Source organism: Hemiscyllium ocellatum, chromosome 42, assembly GCF_020745735.1.
Source record: "Hemiscyllium ocellatum isolate sHemOce1 chromosome 42, sHemOce1.pat.X.cur, whole genome shotgun sequence".
Lineage (NCBI taxonomy): Eukaryota > Metazoa > Chordata > Chondrichthyes > Orectolobiformes > Hemiscylliidae > Hemiscyllium > Hemiscyllium ocellatum.
Window position 1 is genome coordinate 14,508,134 of NC_083442.1, and position 22,499 is coordinate 14,530,632.

Sequence of the window (22,499 nt, forward strand, 5' to 3'; positions counted from 1 at the left end):
GGAAGCAGTCTATTCAGCCCATCAAGTCCACACTGACTCTCCAAAGAGCATTCCACCCAGACAGATTCCTATATCCTATCCCTGTAACACAGAATTTCCCAATGCTAATCCACCTAGCCAACACATCCCTGTACTCTATGGGTAATTTAGCATCGCCAAACCACCTAACCTGCACATGTTTGGACTGTGGGGGGAAACTGGAGCACCTGGAGGAAGCCCCAGCTGACAAGGGGAGAATGTTCAAATTCCACACAGAGAGTTGTCAGTGGCTGGAATCAAACCCAGGTCCTTGGCATTGTGATGCAACATTGCTGACCATTGAGTCACTATGTGGCCTCCAGTTTACCTGCTGGAATCGGGCCCGGGTGATATGGGCCGGGTACTGGCAGGTGGGACTAGATTGGGTTGGGATATCTGGTCGGCATGGACGGGTTGGACCGAAGGGTCTGTTTCCATGCTGTACATGGTATTACACCCCTTCTCTGGGAAAATTAGAATGGGGGAAGGTCAGTGTTGTGTCAGGGAGGGTGATGATATTTGGGGCTGGGACACAGGAATGGATGGGAGAGTTTTGAAAGGAAAGAGTGGTGAGTCTCTCAGGTGCCACCCCTTTTTCATACAACCTGCTCTTGGGTCTATGCCAATTTATAGCAGATCAAGCTGCACCTCCCCACAAGCTGACAGTCTGCCAGCATTGAATTACCATTTGGAAAAAGAGCGGTGCTGGAAAAGCACAGAAGATCAGGCAGCATCCAAGAAGCAGGAAAATTGACATTTCGGGCAAAAGCCCTTAATCAGGAATGGGTCTGGGAGCCTCGGGGGTGGAGAGATAACTGGGATGGGGCTGGAATGGGAGGTAGCTGAGAGTGCAATACCTGGATGGAGGGGTTGGTAAAGGTGACAGAGAGGAGGGTGGAGTGGATAGGTGGGAAGGAAGATTGACTGGTGGAACAGGTCATGAGGACGGTGCTGAGCTGGAAGGTTGGAACTGTAGTAAGGTGGGGGGAGAGGAAATGAGGAAACTGGTGAAGTCCACATTGATGCCATGGGTCCCAAGGCAGAAGATGAGGCGTTCTTCCTCCAGGCATCGGGTGGTGAGGGAGTGGCGATGGAGGAGGCTCAGGACCTGCATGTCCTTGGCAGAGTGGGTGGGGCCGCTGAAAGTTTGGCCATGGGGTGGTGGGGTTGATTATTGTGGGTGTCCTGGAGATGTTCTCTGAAGCGCTCTGCGAGAAGGTGTCCAGTCTCTCCAGTGTAGAGGAGACCGCATCGGGAGCAACAGATGTGCCTTCCACATTCATCAAGGTTTCAGCTCAGACAATGCATTAAAGGTGTGAGACTAGAGTCTGTCTGTATTCCAGCCTGGAGCCAGATTGGTTTTATTTCCAAAGTAGGAATTTATAAAATGTCACATTGACTGCCTAAAAGTTGTGTGCTTTTTGAACAAGATAAGATTAGGCTCCCTACAGTGTGGAAACAGGACACTCGGCCCAACAAGTCCACACCGACCCTCCAAGGAGTGGCCCACCCAGTCCCATTTCCCTCTGACTAATGCACCTAATATTACAGGCAATTTAGCATGGCCAATTCACTTGACCTGCACATCTTTGGACTGTGGGAGGAAAACTGGAGTACACGGAGGAAACTCACGCAGACATGGAGAGAACGTGCAAACTCCACAGACAATCGCCTGAGGCCAGATCAAACCTGGGTCCCTGGTGCTGTGAGGCAGCAGTGCTAACTGAGCCATCTTCAAATACAAATCTGCAAATGCACATTCACCCCATTGACGTGTGTGTGTGTGTGTGTGTGTGTGTGTGTGTGTGTGTGTGTGTGTGTGTGTGTGTGTGTGTGTTGCTTCATAGAATGTGTTTGCAAGCGTGATGGAGTATATGCCTGTGAGAGGGTATGCGTGTGTCTGTGAGTGTGAGAGCATGTGTATGAGACAGGGTCTGTGTAAGAGTGTGTATAGTGTTGTGGGTCACCTGTAGTGTGATGTGAACCCAAGATTCCAGTTGAGGCCATCCTCATGGGGACCAAACTTGGCTACCAACATTAGCTCGGTGACTCTGTGGTGTTGCATGTTCTGAAGTCCACCTTGGAGGACGTTCACCCGAAGATCTGAGGTCAGATGTCCTTGACCACTGAAGTGCTTCCCCACTGGGAGGGAACATTCCTGACTGGCGATTGTTGCATCGTGCCCATTCATTGTTGTTGTAGTATCTGCTTGATCTTGCCCATATACCATGCCTCGGGGCTTCCTTGCCTGCAGCTTTTGAGATACACGACATTGGCAGAGTCACATGAGCACCTGCTGTGCACATGGTGGGTGGTGTCCCCATGTGTAATGGTAGTGTCTATGTTGACACTCTGACATGTCGTGCCGTGGTTGTGTGGTGTTGTGGTTGATATTGTCCTGAAGACTGGGCCATTTATTGCGAACAATTGTCTGTGGCAAAGGGTACCCTATCGGTCATAGCCTGTCTGTCTCCTGAAAAGGCCATTATGGTTTCTCGCTGTGGCAAGTTGGAACTGGTGATTAATGAATTGAGCATCGTATCCAGTTCTTATGAGGGCGCTCTTCAGGTCTCCATCGCAATCTTCCTCAACTGAATTTATCCTGTGTTTGCGTAGGGCTTGTCTGTAGGGGATGACTGTTTCAATATGTTTCAGTTGAAGCTATAGTAGTGCAGCATTGTGAGGTTATCCATGGGCTTGCAGAAGGGTAAGATACTGAGGTGTCCATCCTTGATGGAGATGTGTGTTTCCAAAAATGAGACTGATTCGAGATTGAGAATGAGAACGGGATACGATGCTCAACTCATCGATCGCCAGTTCCAACATCCCATGGTAAATCTGATGCTGAGATGAAAGTTGTTGAGGTCACTTTGTAATTGTTTCAGTGACTCCTTGCCATGGATCCAGAGGAAGAAAATGTCATCAATGTATCTGGTGTATCGTGTTGATCGGAGGCCCTGTGCAGCAAAGAATTCTTGTTTGAACTTGTGAATGAAAATGTTGGCAAATTGGGGTCCAAGTTTGGTCACTATGGCTGTTCTGTGTGTCTGGATAATGAAGTGATTGTCAAAAGTGAAGACGTGTAGTCGAGGATGAAGCAGATGAGTTGTTGGATGATGTCTGGATATTGGCAGTTGTTGGTATTGAGTACTAAGGTTGTTGCAGTGATGGCATTGTTGTGGGGATGCTGATGTATAGTGCCGAAAACATCCATTGTAATGAGAAATGTTCTTGGTTCGACTGGTCCATGGGTGCTGAGATTCTGTAAGAAATCTGTAGTGTTGTGACAGAAGCTGGAAGTCCTCTGTACAATGAGTTTCAAGATGCCCTCGACATCGAGCCAAAGAGGTTCTCACACAGGGTCCTGTTGCCTGATACAATAGGATGTCCAGGTGTGTTGGCTTTGTATATATTTGGAAGGCAGTAGAAGTCCCCTATGCGAGAAGTGTGCAGGATGAAAATGCGTAGAGTACTCTGCAGGTCTAGATCAAAAGTGTTGCTTGATCTGTTTAGGTCACAGGTATGTTCTTTGGTCAGATTGGCAAGTAGTTGCCTGTTCCAGGTTGTTCAGTTGTCGGTATACTTCTTTGCATAAATAAATAGATATAAATAGAAAGCAGGAGACAATAGCTTCGCTTCACTCGGAGATCGCCACTGATGATATTACCTAGCCAGGTAATGAAACGTCTGGATATCAAACCTACAGCTCAGCGAGCAAACCTACACCCTAAACTTCTTTGCAGACGTTTGTTCTATTCTGTAAGGCTATGGCTCCTCTTTTGTCTGCTGGTTGTGGACAGCGTTATGATTGGTCTTGAGAGCTTGGATGGTGTTGCGTTGTGCTCGGTGATGTTTTGCTCCACCTTGTGAGTGTGGCTGATAAATTTGGCTTTCACATATTTCCTGACAGTTTGAGCATCTATATAAGCCCAGGACAATGGCCCTCGGGAGGGTTTCCTTTGGTTGCTCCATTGAAGATCTCTCTGTCAATTGTTCCATTTTGTCAGTTGTCTAATTGGACTCGCTGCTGACATCTTGGAAGAATTCCCAGAGTCTCATTCGCATGATGAATTCCTCTATGCCTGCCACAAGACCAGTGGAGTCCATTTTGGGGGTGAGGCAGAAGTTGAGCCATTGGCTGAGAACTTTGATCTCATCCAGTTGAAGGGTATGGTCCAATAAGTTGACAATCGATTTCCCTGTGGTAGTGCCATTTTCAACTGTGGTGCCAGAAGAGGCTTCGCTACTGCTGGTGGTTATGCCAAGTTTCTTGAGTTTCTTGTTCTTGATGTGCAAAAGACACACCCGTGAACTAAACAGATTGATCAAGACTTTTGATTCAGTCTTTCAGAGTACCCTGCATACTCTCATCTCGGGTAATTCTCACGTAGAGAACTTATACTGCCTTCTGAAGGTACATAAAGCCAACGCACCTGGACATCCCATCATCTCGAGCAATGGGACCCTGTGTGAGAACCTTTCTGGCTATGCCAGGGTGTGGCAATGCTGCTCCTTTAACAAAGTTGTTCTGTCTTTTTTTTCAGAAGGATCGTAATGGCAGAGGTTCTGAAAAACCTGGAAATATCTACTTGAAATAGCACTTAATTGCTTTTATTTAAAATACTTGTACAATGAAAAGGGAGTGGCCATTTTTTTCCCAGAGGTGGGGTTTTGTTTGCAGCTTCTGGTCAAGTTTAGCTGTGAACCCAGAGAAGCTGCTGGACCCAAAGAAGTGGTTCCATGCTGATCCTCTCCCTCTCTGACATCTCTCCTGTACGAATCTGTGTTTGGTTTTACCTTTTTTTGCCAAGGGAATGTTTATGGGAATATCGCAAGTATTTGGAACAGCATTATTAAGTTGCAATAGAGTCGATTGGGTTTTCAGTTAGGTTGTTATTCTAAATTCAGTTCTCCTTTGTATGTGTTTCATTCAGCGGTCTGTAAATAAATTCAGTTTTGTTTAAAACTGTGTGGTTGGGCCAGCTGTATTCCTCCTGGAATATCAACTTTACACCTGATTAAAACAACCAGAAAAGTTAGGGTCCGGGCTATCTTCTTGAAATATTTTGACGTGTCTGGTCTGGTCCATAACAGAGGGCATATTGAAGCTCATTCTTCAGGGATCCCTCAGCTTCTGTCGCGACACCACAGATTTCTTACAGAAACTCAGCACCCATGGACCAGTTGAACCAATGAACATTTCAGCACTTTACACCAGCATCCTCCACGAAGACATCGCGGCAACAGCCTCTGCACTCAATACCAACAACTATCAATCTCTAGACACCATCTAACAACTCATTTGCTTCATCCTCGACCACCATGTCTGCGCCTTCTACAACCAGTTCATTATCCAGACACCCAGAACAGCCATGGAGACCAAATTTGCACCCCAGTAGGCCAACATTTTCATGCACAAGTTCAAACAAGACTTGTTTGCTGCACCGCGCCTCCGACTAACACAATACTCCAGATATATTGGCTACATTTTCTTCCTTTGGAACCATAGCGGGGAGTCCCTGAAACAATTTCACAGTGATACCAACAAGTTCATCACACTATCAGACTTACCATGGCAGACTATTTAGAATCAGTCTCATTCTTGGACACATACATCTTCATCAAGGATGGACACCTCAATACCTCACTCTACAGCAAGCCTACGGATAACCTCACAACTTTGCACTTCTCTAGCTTCCACCCTAAACATAGTGAAACAGTCATCCCCAATGGACAAAGCCTACACAAACACAGGATCTGTTCAGATGAGGAGGAACGCAACAAAAACCTGAAGGTGCTGAAGGATACCCTCATACGAATGAGCTACAATGCCCAATTCATTGATCGCCAGTTCCAACATGCAGTGAAAAACCGTAATGACCTCCACAGGAGATGGACAGAGGATACAACCGAAAGGCTACCCCTCTTTGCCCAGTACTTTCCAGGCGTGGAGAAACTACACCTCATTCTTCACAGCCTACATCCACATTATTGATGAGAATGAGCAACTTACCAAGATCTTCCCTATGCCTCCATGTAATGCCTTTAAACAACCGCCAAATCTTAAACAGACCATTGTTCGCAGCAAACTACTCAGTCTTCAGGACAAAATTGGCCACAACACCACACAACCCTGTCGTGGCAAACACTGCAAGACATATCAGAGTGTCAACACGGATACTACCATTACATGCGGGGCCACCACCCACCATGTGTGCGGTAGGTAATCATGTAACTTGGCCAACATTGTCTATCTCAAATGCTACAGGCAAGGATGCCCCAAGGCATGGTATATGACAACGGATGAATGGACACCATGCAACAATCGCCAACAGGGATATTCCCTCCTAGTGAGGGAACACTTCAGCAGTCAAGGACGTTCAGCATCGGACCTTCAGGTGAATGTCCTCCAAAGCAGACTTGGGGACACACTGAACAGATGCTGATAGCCATATTCGGTACCAAGTACAGCCTCAACTGGGATCTTGGGTTCACGTTACATTACAGGTGGCCCCGCTACACTGTACACTCTCACACATATACTTGCACACATTCACAAACGCACTCACACAGACATATACTGTGTAACACTTGTGCACACACTCTATTAAGCTTGCGTGCGAGCACACACACTCTTGCACTCTTTCACATGCATATATCTCTAGCACACACACATTCACAGACTCCCTCCCACACATGCACTCTCTCTCTCTCTCTCTCTCTGACACACACACACAAACAAAAGCTCTTTAAGTAATGTAGATCTTAAAGGTGTTTTAAAGGATGAGAAAGAAGTGGAGAAGTTCAGGGAAAGAATTCTAGAACATAATGTCCAGACAGCTGAAGGTGTACCCAACACCTGTGCAGAGTGAGAAATCTTGTAGCATCACCATAACCCACCTCCTCCTTCTGCAGGTGCAATTACCCTCGAGGTCATTGTTGAGTATTGTGTTAGCTTTTAGTTATGCTTGCTGTTACCTTCTGCAGGTTGCTCACATGGCTGACCAGGAATTTCTCCTATTCTTTCTGTTTGCCGTCGGAATGTTAGAAGGATTTACAACTTGAGGCTCAACCTGTTTGGCTGTGTTCTGAATGTACCTTGTTTGTGCATCAAGTCCTGGGTTGGGATTTGAATTCAGAGATTTTGGTTCAGAGGCAGGGGTGCTACCCATTGTACCACACAATGTCCTCTCATTATTATTATGTAACTATTATTACTGTACAGCCATCCATCACCTTCTCTTTTCCTTTAGACATATATCAAGAGTCAAGACAAGGACTTTGTAGCTGCTACTATACAGGCTATTGGCCGATGTGCTACCAACATTGATGAGGTCCGTGACACTTGCCTGAATGGATTGGTTCAACTGCTGTCCAATAGAGATGGTGAGGCCTAAGCAACAAACAGCAAACTGAAAGCTGGTAGAAAAACATTTAGTGTGCAACACTTGGTTTGAAATGCATGCCTTGTGCATCAATGACAAAACACGAGAGTAGAATATAGTAGCAATCATGATACAGATCCTTTGACAGATTTATTCTACTTGCAATCCCATTTCAGTCTGTATTTCTCTACCCATTAAGTCCCAATGCCATCCCAATGATTCACTGATCAAATCAAGCATCATGTTGTTTATGTTGTTTGCAATGTCACTGATGCTACTCAACTAGCCTGCACTTGCAAAACCCAACACAAATTATTTGTAATTGGACAGCATTTATTCAACAAACCTGATATGCTAATAGTTGCATGAATAACTATGTTAAGATTATTAGAGGAGCTTGTAATGCGACATACTCTCATAAGCAAGGGTGTGTTCCCTGAAAACAAAAGAATATGTTCAAGTCCCGTTCCTTGTTTGAATTACAGGGGAGTTTGGGAAACCTGTGGTTCTTGGTTGCTTTCTCCATGGCAATGCCAGAGTCTAATCAAATTCAAATTGCCAACCGATTAGCATCTTTTTTTTCCTGTAGCATAGATTATATCATTTAGAATTTGGCATATTTGCATATGGCTTGATAAGTGCAAGACAGAAAACTTCTGTTATTTCAGTATAATTCATTAACACATATTCCGCCGTCCTGCAATGCAATCACTCAGTCCTGTCATCCCAATTTGCAGTCCCTCTAGTATTCTGTTGCTCTGGACAGATCTGTTCAATGAAGGGCTGTATCATCCTATTCTGTCCTCACTACCACCATCTCCTCTCCCACTCACTCACATGCTTACATTATTTGTGCTATGGTACTGAAGGAAGATGGGGCTACTGACTAGAGTTGTGTTGTTTTAATCACAACTTCCATTGTATTGCAGAGTTGGTGGTTGCTGAATCTGTGGTCGTCATTAAGAAGCTGTTGCAGATGCAACCATCGCAACATAGTGACATCATCCGACATATGGCAAAACTCATTGACAACATCATGGTGAGTGTCAGGATAGGATAAGAGGATGCTGGCCCTTTTACTTTTTAGAAAAATTATTCATTTGGGAATATAGGTCTTCGCTGGTTAGGACAGCTGGTTAGGCTGTTAGGGAGGGTTCCAGGCCTTTGGCCAAGAAACACTGAAAGAAAAGCGATATATTTCTAAGTCAGTATTGTGAGTGGCTTAGAGGATAATTTTCAGGTAGTGGTTTTTCTATATATCTGCTCCCTTGTCCTTCTAGATCATAGTGATTTTGTGTTTGGAATGCCTAAGTGAATCTCTTAGACTGCTTCCCCTGAAATAATCCCCAGAACCTTATATTTATGACCACGTCAATCTTTCATTGCTCCATGTACAAACGCTAAATGTCTTTGTGTGAGAGACCTGCATGCTCTTTCTGAATACTTAACCTGGTTGACTCACAGTTGAATCTAGATTCCTGGCCACATTTGCGCCCAAAAATATCATCCAGAGAATCTCAGAACTTCTATTCAGTAATGTTTCTTGTCGATGTGCCTGAAATATTACAATTTATTATTAATTGATTTAATGCCTTTTCTCTGGGGCTTGGAGTTTTCTGTGGTTCGCTCCCCATTCAGGAGACTAGGCAGAAACACACTGCGTATGAGTCCCTGACCCCCCCAACCCAATCCAACACCACACCCCTATCATCTCCCCCACACCCCCTCTCCCCCACCCCCATCATCTGCCGTCCAAACCCAACCCCTGGACACCCCACAATCCCGTCAGCTCCCACCCTGCAACCCAGTCTGCCCCAAAATCCTGTCCATCCCCCCAGACCCCCATCTGCCACCATCCCAACCCCCTCCCACCCACCCACCAAACCTGTCCAACCTCGGCTGCCCCACAACCCTGTCCAACACCCCCCCCCCCGCCGTCTGGCTCCACTCCCACACTCCCATCCAACCCCGCCCCCTCTCTGGGGCAGGCGGACTGGACACCAGCTAAAAGACTGCTGCTGCCTTTTTGGGGGGGGTGAGTCTCCAAATAGAGCGTGCGCACACACATACACACCTTTTTACTGCAACGTTTTGATAGTTTCCACCTTTGCCCTGTACAGGATAATGTTAGAGAGATTACCTGGGGAAGGGGGGTTTAGGGTACACCCCTGTGTAGAACTCCAGGGAAAGTGTTGGGGGAGAGAGAGGGCTGGAGGTCAGTCATTTGGGGACAGTGCATGGGCTCCCATCGAGGTCCAGGACTGTTCTCGGCAGCATTTCAGTAAGCCGAGTTAACTTTTAATCACTGTAAAAAAGAGATGCGATCAGTGTTGGAAACGCATCTTTCATGTAAGATTTCCATCGGACCTTGAGATCTTCTTCGGATAATCTGATATTCGGATAATTGATATTCGGATAATCAAAGTTCCTCTGTAAACAGAATTCAAATCCATACTTTTATGTGATAGCTTTATTTAAGTTAGCTAAACTCCCTTGAAATCATCTCCATCGATTATTATCTCTCTACATTTATCCAACCATTTCAAACCAATTAACTCTTAAGTAATGTATCCACCACCTATTCACTCATTCCATTAGGTCTGAGGCATTCATAGAACATAGAACATTGAACAATACAGCGCAGAACAGGCCCTTCAGCCCTCGATGTTGCGTCGACCTGTGAACTACTCTAAGCTCATCACCCTACACTATCCCATTATCATTCATGTGCTTATCCAAGGATCGTTTAAATCTCCCTAATGTGGTTGAGTTAGCTACATTGGCAGGTAGGGCATTCCACAACCTTACCACTCTCTGAGTAAAGAAATTGCCTCTGACATCTGTCTTAAATCTATCACCCCTCAATTTGTAGTTATCCCCTCTTGTACAAGCTGATGTCATCATCCTAGAAAAAGACTTTCACTGTCTACCCTCTGATCATCTTGTCTGTCTCTATCAAATCCCCTCTTAGCCTTCTTCTTTCCAATGAGAACAGACGCAAGTCTCTCAGCCTTTCCTCATAAGAGCTTCCCTCCAGACTAGGCAACATCCTGGTAAAACTCCTCTGCACCTTTTCCAATGCTTCCACATCTTTCTCGAAATATGGGGACAAGAGTTGTACACAGTATTCCAAGTGTGGCCGCATTAGTGTTTTGTATAGTTGCAGTATGACATTGCAGCCACAGAACTCGATCCCTCTAGCAGTGAAACCTAACACAATGTATGCCTTCTTAACAGCAATATCAACCTGGGTGGCAACTTTCAGGGATCTATATACATGGACTCCAAGATCCCTCTGCACTACCAAGAATCGGTCCATTGACCCAGTATTCTGCCTTCCTGTTATTCTTCCCAAAGTGAATCACCTCACATTTCGCTGCATTGAACTCCATTTACCACCTCTCAGCCCAATTCTACAGTTTATCCAAGTCCCCTTCAACCTGTAACATTCTTCCAAGCTGTCCATTACTCCACCAACTTTAGGATCATCTGCAAATTTACTAATCCATCCACCTACGCCTGCGTCTAAATCATTTATAGAAATGACAAACAGCAGTGGTCCCAAAACAGATCCTTCTGGCACACCACTCGTAACCAGACTCCAGGCTGAATATTTTCCATCAACCACCACTCGCTGCTTTCTTTCAGAAAGCCAGTTTCTAGTCCAAACTACTAAATAACCCTCAATCCCATGCCTCTGCATTTTCTCCAACTGCCTACCATATGGAACCTTATCAAAGGCTTGACTGAAGTCCATGTACACCACATCAACTGCCTTACCCTCATCTACATGCTTGGTCACCTTGACAAAAAACTCAGTGAGGTTTGTGAGACATGACCTGCCCTTAACAAAACCATGTGACTATTTGAAATCAAATTGTTGCTTGCAAGATGATTATAAGTCCTATCTCTTATAATCCTTTCCAAAACCTTTCCTACAACAGAAGTAATTCTCCTTAAAACTATATTAGATAATAACAAATTCCTCTTTTTCCTGCATAAATAAAACTGTAATTTAAAAAAATGAACCAAACATAGAAAATGACATACAATTATATTTCCATCTTTTCTTTGCCCATTAAAGTTCCAAGTGTTCTTTCTCCAATAAATGTAACAGTTTCTTAGAAATTGCTGCTTTCTTTGTAAAACAATTAAAAAGCTGATTGCTGCCATCCACCCATTTCAATTTGGAAATCTCCCCATCTTCCATCCTCTGTTTTAAAACTGCAAGATCGATCTTTTGTCACCCACACATTTTGTTGAATATACATTATCCTATTTTATGATTGATGTGGCACTCAGTATTGCTGCTGAATTTCTTTCAGAAATTTCTGATTAAGTTTGCTCAGAAAAATGCCTCACTAAGAGCATGAGTCTTCATCATTAATATACTACTCTGCTGATATTTTTACTTTCCCAAGCTAAAGGGCAACATTTACTAGAGGAAAAATTATAAATCCTCCTGCACTTGAGAACCAATCACACAGATTTGCATAAGAAGCATCACTAAAACCAACAAGTTTCATGCTTCTGGTATCTCCCAGTGAAGGGAATTTCAAAACACAATGCTTAATTTTTAATCTTTTCAATGTTCTGTTTACCTGAATAATATTTTCCACTTTGGGATTTTTCATACTCAACCCTAATATTCAGACCTGACATTTGGCCTTTTTGAGGGCCCAACTATGAAAATCCTGGGGGTTGCCAATAACCAGAAATTGAACTGAGCTAGCCATATAAATACAATGCCTACAAAGGCTTTCCTGAGGCTAGGAAGTTTTCAGTGAGTTACTCACCTTCTGACTGCCAAAGCCTGTCCACCGTAGAAAGTAGGAGTTTGGAAGTACAAAGTAAGCCAGGCAGCATCAGGAAGTGAAGAAGTCAACGTTCCAGGTGTAACTCTTCTACAAGACTGGGGGTGGATGTAAGTGGAGCTGCAGATAAAGGAGAATGGAATGACGGGTTCGGGGAGGGGGGAGTCAAGGTGGCGAGGTAGATAGAGATGAACACAGATAGAGGGTACATCAACCTGGTTGGTTGATGGAAGGAGTGAATCTGGTTGGAAGCTGGAAGGAAGGGTTGATCAGAGGAATGGAATGGAAGGGAGGGGGAGGGGCTGGGAAGGGAGTTGGAGGATGGGAAGGGAGGCTATTTGAAATTGGAGAACTCAATATTGAGTCCTCCAGGCTGTAGGCTGCCCAGGGGGAAGATGATTTGCGATCTGATTTGCTGTGGCATTGCAGGAGGCCGAGGATGGTCATGTCAGAAAGGGAGTGGGAGAGGAAATTGAAATGAATGGTGACTGGGAGGCCAAGTCAGCCCCTGCAGACCTGGCTGAGATGCTCAGCGAAACGTGTCCTGTTTCTTCGCATCTGAGGTTTAACCAACTATGGTGGTGTCAACAGCGAACTTGTAAATGACATTAGTCTGGCATTTGGCGACGTAGTCGTGGGTATACGTTGAGTACAGTAGGGGGCTGAGTACACACCCCTGGGGGACTCCAGTGTTGAGTGTTAGTGAGGTTGAAATATTGTCCACAATCTTTACTGATGGCCTGTGGGTCAGGAAGCTGAGGATCCAGTTGCAGAGATCACTAAGTTCAGTAACAAGTAATATTGATGTTGTTCTCAGGCCCTGGAGTGAGAATTGACCTCAGAGCCTTGTGACTCAGAGGCGAGAGTGCAACCGACTGAGTTATGGCTGCCACAATGGTGAAGCTAAAAGAACAACCTATTTGGACACCTTTTTTGCTTTGGTTCAGTCATGGGACGTGGGCTTTGCTGACAGGCCAACATTTATTGCCTAGGAGGCTTTGGAGGCCAGCATTTATTGCCCAGCCCTAGTTGCCTTCCAGAAGGTGGTGGTGAGCTGTCTTTTTGAACTACATGCTGGAGGTTGACCCAAAATGCCCTTAGGGAAGGAATTATGACACAAATCCATCTTCATCAACATGCTGAGATAGGACATCAGCCTGGACCTTCTGACTCAGAAATACAAATGCTACCTCTGTGTTGCACAATCTTTAAAACAACCTATTTGCTGACACAAAGAACGATCATTGATTATTTGTTTTTTCTCTGTATAGGTTCCTATGGCAAGGGCCAGTATCCTTTGGCTTATTGGTGAGTACTGTGAACATGTGCCCACGATCGCTCCTGATGTGCTCCGGAAAATGGCCAAGTCCTTCACCAATGAGGAAGACATTGTTAAGCTGCAAATCACTAACCTGGCTGCCAAACTGTACCTTACCAACTCCAAACAGGTGTTTGTCTATTCTCTTATGCAATGGAGCTATACAAAGGTGGGAGTTGTTGATGTTAAATTTTGCTCATGGTTATTATTTACTTTTACTGCTCCATTTGAGCTGGCAGTTATGTTTCTTTTTCAAATGAGGTCATCAATGTGAGTGTCAAATTCCTGATCCAGTTGGAAAATGGGCAAGTTTATTGATTAAGTTAAAACTTTATTGCTAAGCAACCCTCAGTCTTAAGGATAAAAGGTCTGAATTGAATGGGGCTGCCTGGAAATTGGCAAAAGTTTCAATTGGTCCCATTTGCCCCGACACAGAACGTGTTATGAATGTACAAAACTGATGGGCAAGAAAAGACCTATTTCAGTCAAGCATTCTCCATGCAACAGAAGGGGGTAAGAGTATTCTAACTCAACACTTACTTCATTCTCTTTCCCTCTTCAATTCCCCACCTTCACCTCCAACATCCTAATGCATCTTTTAACCTTCTAGAGCAATCAGGGGAAAACATAGTACCCCTTCAAGAGATTGGAAGTCCAGAAATCAACAAGTTATCTATTGCGTTTATCTTTCATACGGTGTAATTTCTATGTATATTAGGAGTTAGCCCAGTTCCTTCTTTGAGGGATAGTCATCCAGAAGTTTTAACTTAAAGGGGTGAATCAGACAAGATGGTTTGAGTGCTCGACCTGTGTGCAAAGAGGTCAGCTTATTCTCTGTGGGTATTACACTGGTTGATCTTAGTGTGTGTGGAACCATCAGACAATAAAGAGTTATTCAACTGCCATGATACAGCTGCCATAGACCATCGAACATCATAGCACAGTACAGGCCCTTCGGCCCTTGAGTTTTGCCGACCTGTGAAACCAATCTTACGCCCATCCAATCTACACTATTCCATTATTATCCATATGTTTATCCAATAACCATTTAAATGCCCTTAATGTTGGCAAGTCCACTACTGTTGCAGGTAGGACATTCCATGCCCTTACCAATCTCTGAGTAAAGAATCTACCTCTGACATCTGTCCTATATCTATCACCCCTCAATTTAAAGCTATGTCCCCTTGTGCTAGTCATCACTGTCCGAGGGAAAAAAAGCTCTCAATGTCCACCCTATCTAATTCTCTGGTCATCTTGTGTGCCTCTATTAAGTCCCCTCCTAACCTTCTTCTCCCTAAAGAAAGCAGCCTCAAGTCCCTCAGCCTTTCCTCGTAAGACCTTTCCTCCATACTAGGCAACAGATGTTTTCTCTACGATAATTGATGATAGTTTCATGGACACCATGACTAGTTGCCATTTCCAGAAATCAGTTGCCATGATGGGATTTAAATCCATGACCCTACAAGCATTAGCCTGGGCCTCTGGATTCCTGTTCCAGTGAAGTTTCCTTAGGTTTTTACAAAACATTGATCTATTACTCTGATCTTGTTGATGGTGTATTTGGTTGACATACTTTAAGGTTTTGTTTTACTTCTCCTTGCCCTCCAGACCAAACTGCTGACTCAGTACGTTCTTAATCTGGCCAAGTATGACCAGAATTATGACATCCGGGACCGAGCCCGTTTTATCCGGCAGCTCATTGTTCCAACAGAGAAAAGTGGAGTGTTGAGCAAGTATGCCAAGAAGTTGTTTCTGGCCCAGAAGCCTGCCCCAGTCCTTGAATCCTCCTTTAAAGGTAGGAAGTTATGATATATCAATTTTGTTTATGATGGTTTGAGGCAATGGGGCCATAGTAAGAAGAATCTTCTTCTGGTGATGAGGTTGGAGGCAGGAAGAACATTTAATTAAGTGGAATGATGTCTTACCCAAAATCCCGTAACCTTCCAGCCTCCACCAGAATCTGAGTGGGAAGGCACATGGTCAGACTTACCATTCTGCTGCCAAGTAAGGCCAAGAAGTGGCCTCATGACATTACCTGCCTGTATTAGGTCCCGGTGGCCAACCCAAGGGCTGTCAGCCTCTGATTGGCAAAGTTTTGGCCCCAGCTCTTCATGCTGCAGGTGAGCATCAACAGGATTGTTCTTAATGAGTTTGTGAACCTCAGCCTTAACAATGATGGAGTGCTGATAATTGATCAGTACACATCATATTTATTGTTTTAATCAGAATAGAAATTATTGCTGGGACTCATTTGCAAGACAAAGCTGTTCAGCCTGTTGAGCCTGTTCTGCCATTCAATTCAATTTTAACCTTGCCTGTCATCTTATTGAAAAAAGATCTGTGGATCTTGGACTCCAGATTTCCAATTGGCCTACAATTCTGAACAAATGTTGCTTTTGCGAGAGGAGAGAGTTCCAGATTTCCACTGCCCTTTGATCCAACTGGCTCTAAATTTCAGGTTATCTCTGTGCCACATGCCATTTTGTACCTCTCCTCCAGCACAGACTCTGGGCCATGTTGTCATACCCCCGACCAAGAACCTTACAACAGTAGAACATAGAAGGCGGCCATTTGACCCCAGCTCTTTAAAAAGACAATCCAGTTAGTCCCACTGACCTGCACTTTCTTTTCCCTCCCTGACTATTGCTTATTACATTTTGAAAAATTGTATTTCTGAGAGGAAATCCTCACAGTTCTTACTCAATTACTTATCTTACTAACTTAATCCCGAAATGAGACATACACGGCTTAACAAATACCTCACTCAGGAGGAGGAGGTCTCAGTTAAAATGTTTTTAGAATCTGTGTGATAATTCAATTAAACACTTCATAATTCAGCTTCAGATCACTAATTTTATGTAATCAGTCAACCGTGTTTATTAAACCCAAAACAAAACTTCTATTAAATGTGAGTGAAACTTGGTAAGCAATGCAAGAAAACATGCAGGTGTGGACTGACAAGTGGCAGGTAATCCTCACTTCACACCAGTGCCATGGCAGAACATATCACAGAATCATAGTCATAGAGACGTACAGCACAGAAACAGACTCTTCGGTCCACTTCACCATGCTGACCAGATATCCTAACCTAATCTAGTCTCATTTGCCAGCACTTGGCCATATCCCTCTAAACCCTTCCATCTCACTCCTGACTTGAGTTTTGTAAACTGTGGACAGCCATTGCAGAGATAGGAGGCAAGTAACTCATTGCAGGATTCCCAGTCTCTGACCTGCTCATCTTCACAGTATTTATATGGCAAGTCCAGTTCAGTTTTGATCAATGGTAAGCCCCAGAATGTTGATAGTAGGAGATTTAATGATGGTAATACTCTTGACTATCAAAGGGAGATGATCAGATTCTCTCTTGTTTGAGTATAAATGATTTGAATGTGAACATAGGAAGTATAGTTAGTATGTTTGCAGATGACACCAAAATTGGAGATTTCAAAGAAGGTTATCTCAGAGTACAACAGGATCTTGATCAGATGGGCCAATGGGCTGTGGAGTGGCAGATGGAGTTTAATTTAGATAAATGCAAGGTGCTGCATTTTGAATGCCTTTTAAATACTGTAATTGTAGCAGCCTCTACCACTTCCTCTGGCAGCTCAATTCCTAAACACACCACCCTCTGTGTGAAAAAGTTGTCCCTTAGGCCCCTTATATATCTTTCTCTTCTCACCCTAAACCTAGTTCTGGACTTCCCCACTCTAGGGGAAAGACCTTGTCTATTTATCCTATCCATGCCCCTGAGGATTTTATAAACCTCTATACGGTCACCCCATAGCCTCTGACGCTCCAGGGAAAACAGCCCCAGCCTATTCAGCCTCTCCTTAAAGACCAGAATTCTGGAGACCAGAATTGCGCACAGTATTCCAAAAGTGACCTAACCAATGTCTTGTACAGCCGCAACATGACCTCTCAACTCCTAAACTCAATGCTCTGACCAATAAAGGAAAGTATACCAAATGCCTTCTTTACTATCATATTTACCTACATATCTACTGTTAAGGAAGTATGAACCTGCTCTTCAAGGTCTCTTTGTTCAGCAACACTCCCCAGGACTTTACCATTAAGTGCATAAGTCCTGCTCTGATTTGTTTTTCTAAAATGCAGCACCTTGTATTTATCTAAATTAAACTCCATCTGCTACTCCTCAGCCCACTGGCCCGTCTGATCAAGATCCCGGTGTACTCTGAGGTAGCCTTCTTTGCTGTCCACAACACCTCCAATTTTGGTGTCATCGGCAAACATACTAACTATACCTCCTAAGTTCACATCCAAATCATTTATACTCCAACAAGAGAGAATCTAATCATCCCCCTTTGATAGTCAATGGTATTATCATCATTGAATCTCCTACTGTCAAGATTCTGGGGCTTACCATTGATCAAAACTAAACTGGACTCGCCATATAAATACTGTGGAGACAAGCAGATCAGGAACTGGGAATCCTGTGATGAATAACTTGCCTCCTATCTCTGCAATGGCTGTCCACAGTCTACAAGACGCTAGTCAGGAGTGAGATGGAATACTCTCCACTTGGTGCAGCTTCAACAAAGTGCAAGAAGTTCAATGCCAGCCAGGGTAAAGTAGCTCGCTTGATTCATATCCCAGCCATCATCTTTAACGTTCACTTGCATCCCTACTAATGCACAGTGACAGCAGTGTGTACTGTCTGAAACATCCACTGCAGCAACTTAACTAGGCTCCTCCAAAAACACCTTCAATAGTCACACCCTCGATCATCTAGATGGACAAGAGCAGCAGATACTTAGGTATACCAACACTTGCAAGTTCCCCTACAAGCCATGCACCATCTTGACAAAAGAAGAACAAAGAACAAAGAGAAGTACAGCACAGGATCAAGACCGTTGGCCCTTCAAGGCTATGTCAATCATCATGCCCTAATTAAACTAAAAAACAAACCTTCTGCCCTTATTCAATCCATTTCCCTCTATTCCCTCTCTATTCATGTAATCATCCAGAAGCCTCTTAAATTTCGCTAACATATCTGCTTCCACCATCTCTTTGGCAGTGCGTTCCAGGCTCCTACCACTCTCTGCATGAAAAACTTCCCTCACACATCTATCTCCCTTAAACATTCCCCCTCTCACCTTGAACTTCTGCCCCCTTGTAATTAAAACTTCAACTCTGGGAAAACACCTCTGTCTATCTACCTTATTTATGCCTTTCATAATTTTGTAGACATCTATCAGGTCTCTTCACAGCCACCATCTTTCCAGTGAAAACAATCCCAGTCATTTTAATCTTTCCTCATAGCCAATGCCCTTGAGACCAGGCAACATCCTGGTGAACCTTTTCTGCATGCTTTCCAAAGTTTTCATATTCTTCTGGTAGTGTGGCAACCAAACTTGCAACTGTATCACCATTAAGCTATTTCATCACTATCACCATAGCCAAATTTTGGACTTCTGGCTGATGGTGTCCCTGGATCACATGAACAATTAGAGATAGGCAGTTATGCCAGCTTAACTGAACCATGTCACTCTGTTCAGTAATGATTCAGATTTTTAGCAATGTGGTGGAACATGGTTAAAAACCATTCTAATTATTAGGTCATTTGAATTAAGTGGTTGTAAGTTATGTTGAGTGGTTGGTTTGTTTGTTTGTGGTCTCTGCAGAGCAGGTCAGGATTAAATGTGAGTTGGGCTATCAGGGTGTCAGGTAGTTCAGAGATAGTTTTATAATTTTGGGATTTGCCTTTCTTACAGATCGGGATCATTTTCAGCTCGGCTCATTGTCCCACCTGCTGAACAGCAAAGCTGGAGGTTACCAGGAACTCCCAGATTGGCCTGAATCTGCCCCTGACCCCTCGGTCCGTAATGTGGAGGTAATGGACAAAGTTTTAGCAAATTTGGGACAACTATCCATACCAATACCCTGTCGCATTTTTATGGCACCTCTAATGCAGTAAAATGCCACAAGGTGCCTCACAACAGCATCACCAAACAAAACCATGTTCAGCTGCTTCATCAATGACCTTCCCTCCATCATAAGGTCAGTACGGGGTACGTTCGCCAATGATTGCACAATGTTCAGCACCAATCACAACTTCTGAGATACTAAAGTAATCCATGTCCAAATAAGCAAGACCTAGATAACTTCCAGGCTTGCATCGAAAAGTGACAAGTAAATTCATGCCATACAAATGGCAAGCAATGTCTGACTCCAATAAGAGGCAATCCAACCATTGCCCCATGACATTTAATGGCATTACCATCAATGAATTCCCCCACCATTAATATCATAGGGATTACGATTGACCAGAAACTGACCTGGACTATAAATATAAATATAGTGGTTACAAGAACAGGTCAGGGACTAGGAATCCTGCAGCAAATAACTCACTCCTGACTTCTTAAAGCCTGTCCATCATCTACAAGGCATAAGTCAGGAGTGTGATGGAATTCTCCCCACTTGCCTGGATGAGTGTCACTGCAACAACACTCAAGAAGCTTAACACCATCTAGGGCAAATCAACTGGCTTGGTTGGCACTACATCCACACATCCACTCCCTCCACCAGTACCGCTCAATAGCTCCAGTCTATTATCTACAAATGCATTTCAGTAAGTTTCTATAAACAGCACCTTTCAAATCCACAATCACTTCCATCTGAAAGGCCAAGGGCAGCAGATACATGGTAACACAGTCACCTGCAAGATCTCTCAATCCACTCACTTGGAAATATCACTGTTCTTCAGTATCACTGGGTCAAAGTCCTGGGGTTCCCTCTCTATTGCATTGTGGGTCTATCTCATGCACCCATGCAGCAGTTCAAGAAGGCAGATTATCATCACCTTCTCAAGGGCAACTATGAACATGTAATAAGAACTGCAGCAATGAATATGTTTGATGAGTGAATTTTTTTTAAAATTGCTGCTAAGTTGCAAAAAGAGAGATCCCAGTCAGTGATGAAAGGATAATCTTCGAGGAGATCGGAGAAGTAGAAGGGTTATACAGGGAATTTCAAAGATTGGGGCCCATGCAGCAGCAGTTACAGCCACCAATGGTAGAGCGATGAAAACCTAGGATGCTCTAGAGGCCAGATTTCACAAAGGTTTTGAGATGAAGGCAACTACAGAGATAGAAATGAGACTATGGATAGATTTGAAAATGGGGACGAGGATTTTTAAATCATAACATTACTTGTCAAGGAGCCAGTGTCGTTCAGTGAACATAGGGATGATTGGTGAGTGGAACCTCAGGTTTTGAATTATCTCAAATATGTAGAGAATCAGCAATGAGGTAGCCCACAACAGGGGACATCGAGCTCTTGTGAAGTGTGCAAGTCCAGCTTGTCTCGGGGCTTATGGACTGTGTTGTTGGATTGTTAACTGTGTTTCTTTGTTTTTCTACTTTTTAGTAAGATGGGCTGTAATATTCAACTTTTTAACTTTATTTTCTTTATTTTTCTGCTTTGTACCAAGATTTTGTATCTCAGTACCTAAGAAGGCACCATAACTGGTGATTTGTAAATTTTTCTCTGTACTCATGTGAGTACGTGTGACAACAAACTTAATTCAGTGAGAACAACAAATGCTGGAGATCACAGCAGGTCAGACTGCATCCATGGAGAGAGAGAGCAAGCTGACATTTTGAGTCGAGATGACTTTTCATCAGAGCTTCAGCACTTGTTGTTTTCAGTACAGATTTTAGCATCTGCAGTAATTTGTTCCTACTAATTCAGTGAGAGATTGACCAGGTGTGGATTGGAAAATACAAGTCTAGAGATTGTGAAGGCATGGATGAAGGTTTCAACTGCCAATGAGCTGAAGCAGGGGTGCACATGGGACATCGTTAAAGTTGATTAATGTCTTTATCAAATCAGCCATGTGTCTTGCAGCACGCACAGGTTGGCAACATCTGATCTAAAGGAGTTTTTGCAAGCCCTAAGGAGAAGTGAAAGTCTTGATCATGGCATGTTCCTATCTGATACTTTAACTCTGCAATTATTGTCTGGGAGAGAATGGCAGGTGACACTGTTGGAGATTGCTTTCTCAGGTTGTAGCAGATGTAGAGAACTTCAGGGTAACTATTACTCTGGTGAGGAGTTCAGAACAAAGGTCGGTAGAATTAGAGCCAGGCTGTTCAGGGATTTTGTTAGGAAACTGTTCTTCACACAAAACATTGTGTAAATCTGGAAACCTCTTACTTGAAAAAGAGGTTGAGGGGATCAATTCAAAATCTCAAAGCTGAGATTGACAAATTTTGTTTGGCTTTTAAGAGTAATGCAACCAATGTAGGCAAATGGAATTAAGCAAACTGAAAGCTTTTGAATAAAACACTGAGGTTCCTTTCTGGAAGGAGATAATTGAAGTGGGATGTTTGAATTTGATCGCATCTTGGCTAGATTGCATTTGGAATAAGGAGAACTGTTTTAAATTCTTTATTAAGTGATGTATTCAAACAGACCAGAAGAGATGCCCAAAAAAAAGTCAGAATACCAATGGGCTTAGTGCTGGAGGTAATATATTGACAGGTATAGACAATTGGCTCATGGGCAGGAAATGGGGATAAGGGTTCTTTTTCAGGGTGACGACCTGGGATGGTGGGGCTCCACAAGGATCAGTGCTGGGACTGCAACTGTTTACAACATATATTAATGACTTGGAAGAAGGTTGTACATGTAACCAAATTTGGAGATGATACTAAAATAGCTGGAAAGGTTGTGAGAGGGTTACAAACAGTTGACAGAGAGGCATTGATAGGTTAAGTAAGTGGGCAAAGTTGGTAAATGCAGTAAAATATGGCAAAATGCAAATTTGTTCCTTTGAAAAGAACAAACTGGAATTTTATTTAAATGGAGCTAAACTGTAGAAGGCTGCAACACAAAAGGATTTGGGGATACTTGTGCATGAAATTAAGAAAACTAGCACATAGGTGCATCAGGTAATCAGGAAGTCTAATGAAATGTTGGCCCTTATTTTAAGGAGGTTGGAGT

The 22,499-nt window shown here is 43.6% G+C and overlaps 1 protein-coding gene across 1 annotated transcript in view; it reads left to right on the forward strand.

The window, feature by feature from the left end:
* Nucleotides 1-22,499, forward strand: part of LOC132834643 (AP-3 complex subunit beta-2) — a 224,712-nt gene that overhangs the window by 138,449 nt on the left and 63,764 nt on the right. Inside the window, exons 13-17 of the mRNA XM_060853544.1 lie at nucleotides 7,272-7,404; nucleotides 8,333-8,442; nucleotides 13,489-13,665; nucleotides 15,144-15,330; nucleotides 19,268-19,386. Coding sequence (XP_060709527.1) covers nucleotides 7,272-7,404; nucleotides 8,333-8,442; nucleotides 13,489-13,665; nucleotides 15,144-15,330; nucleotides 19,268-19,386 — 726 coding nt within the window. The remainder of the gene's footprint in view (nucleotides 1-7,271; nucleotides 7,405-8,332; nucleotides 8,443-13,488; nucleotides 13,666-15,143; nucleotides 15,331-19,267; nucleotides 19,387-22,499) is intronic.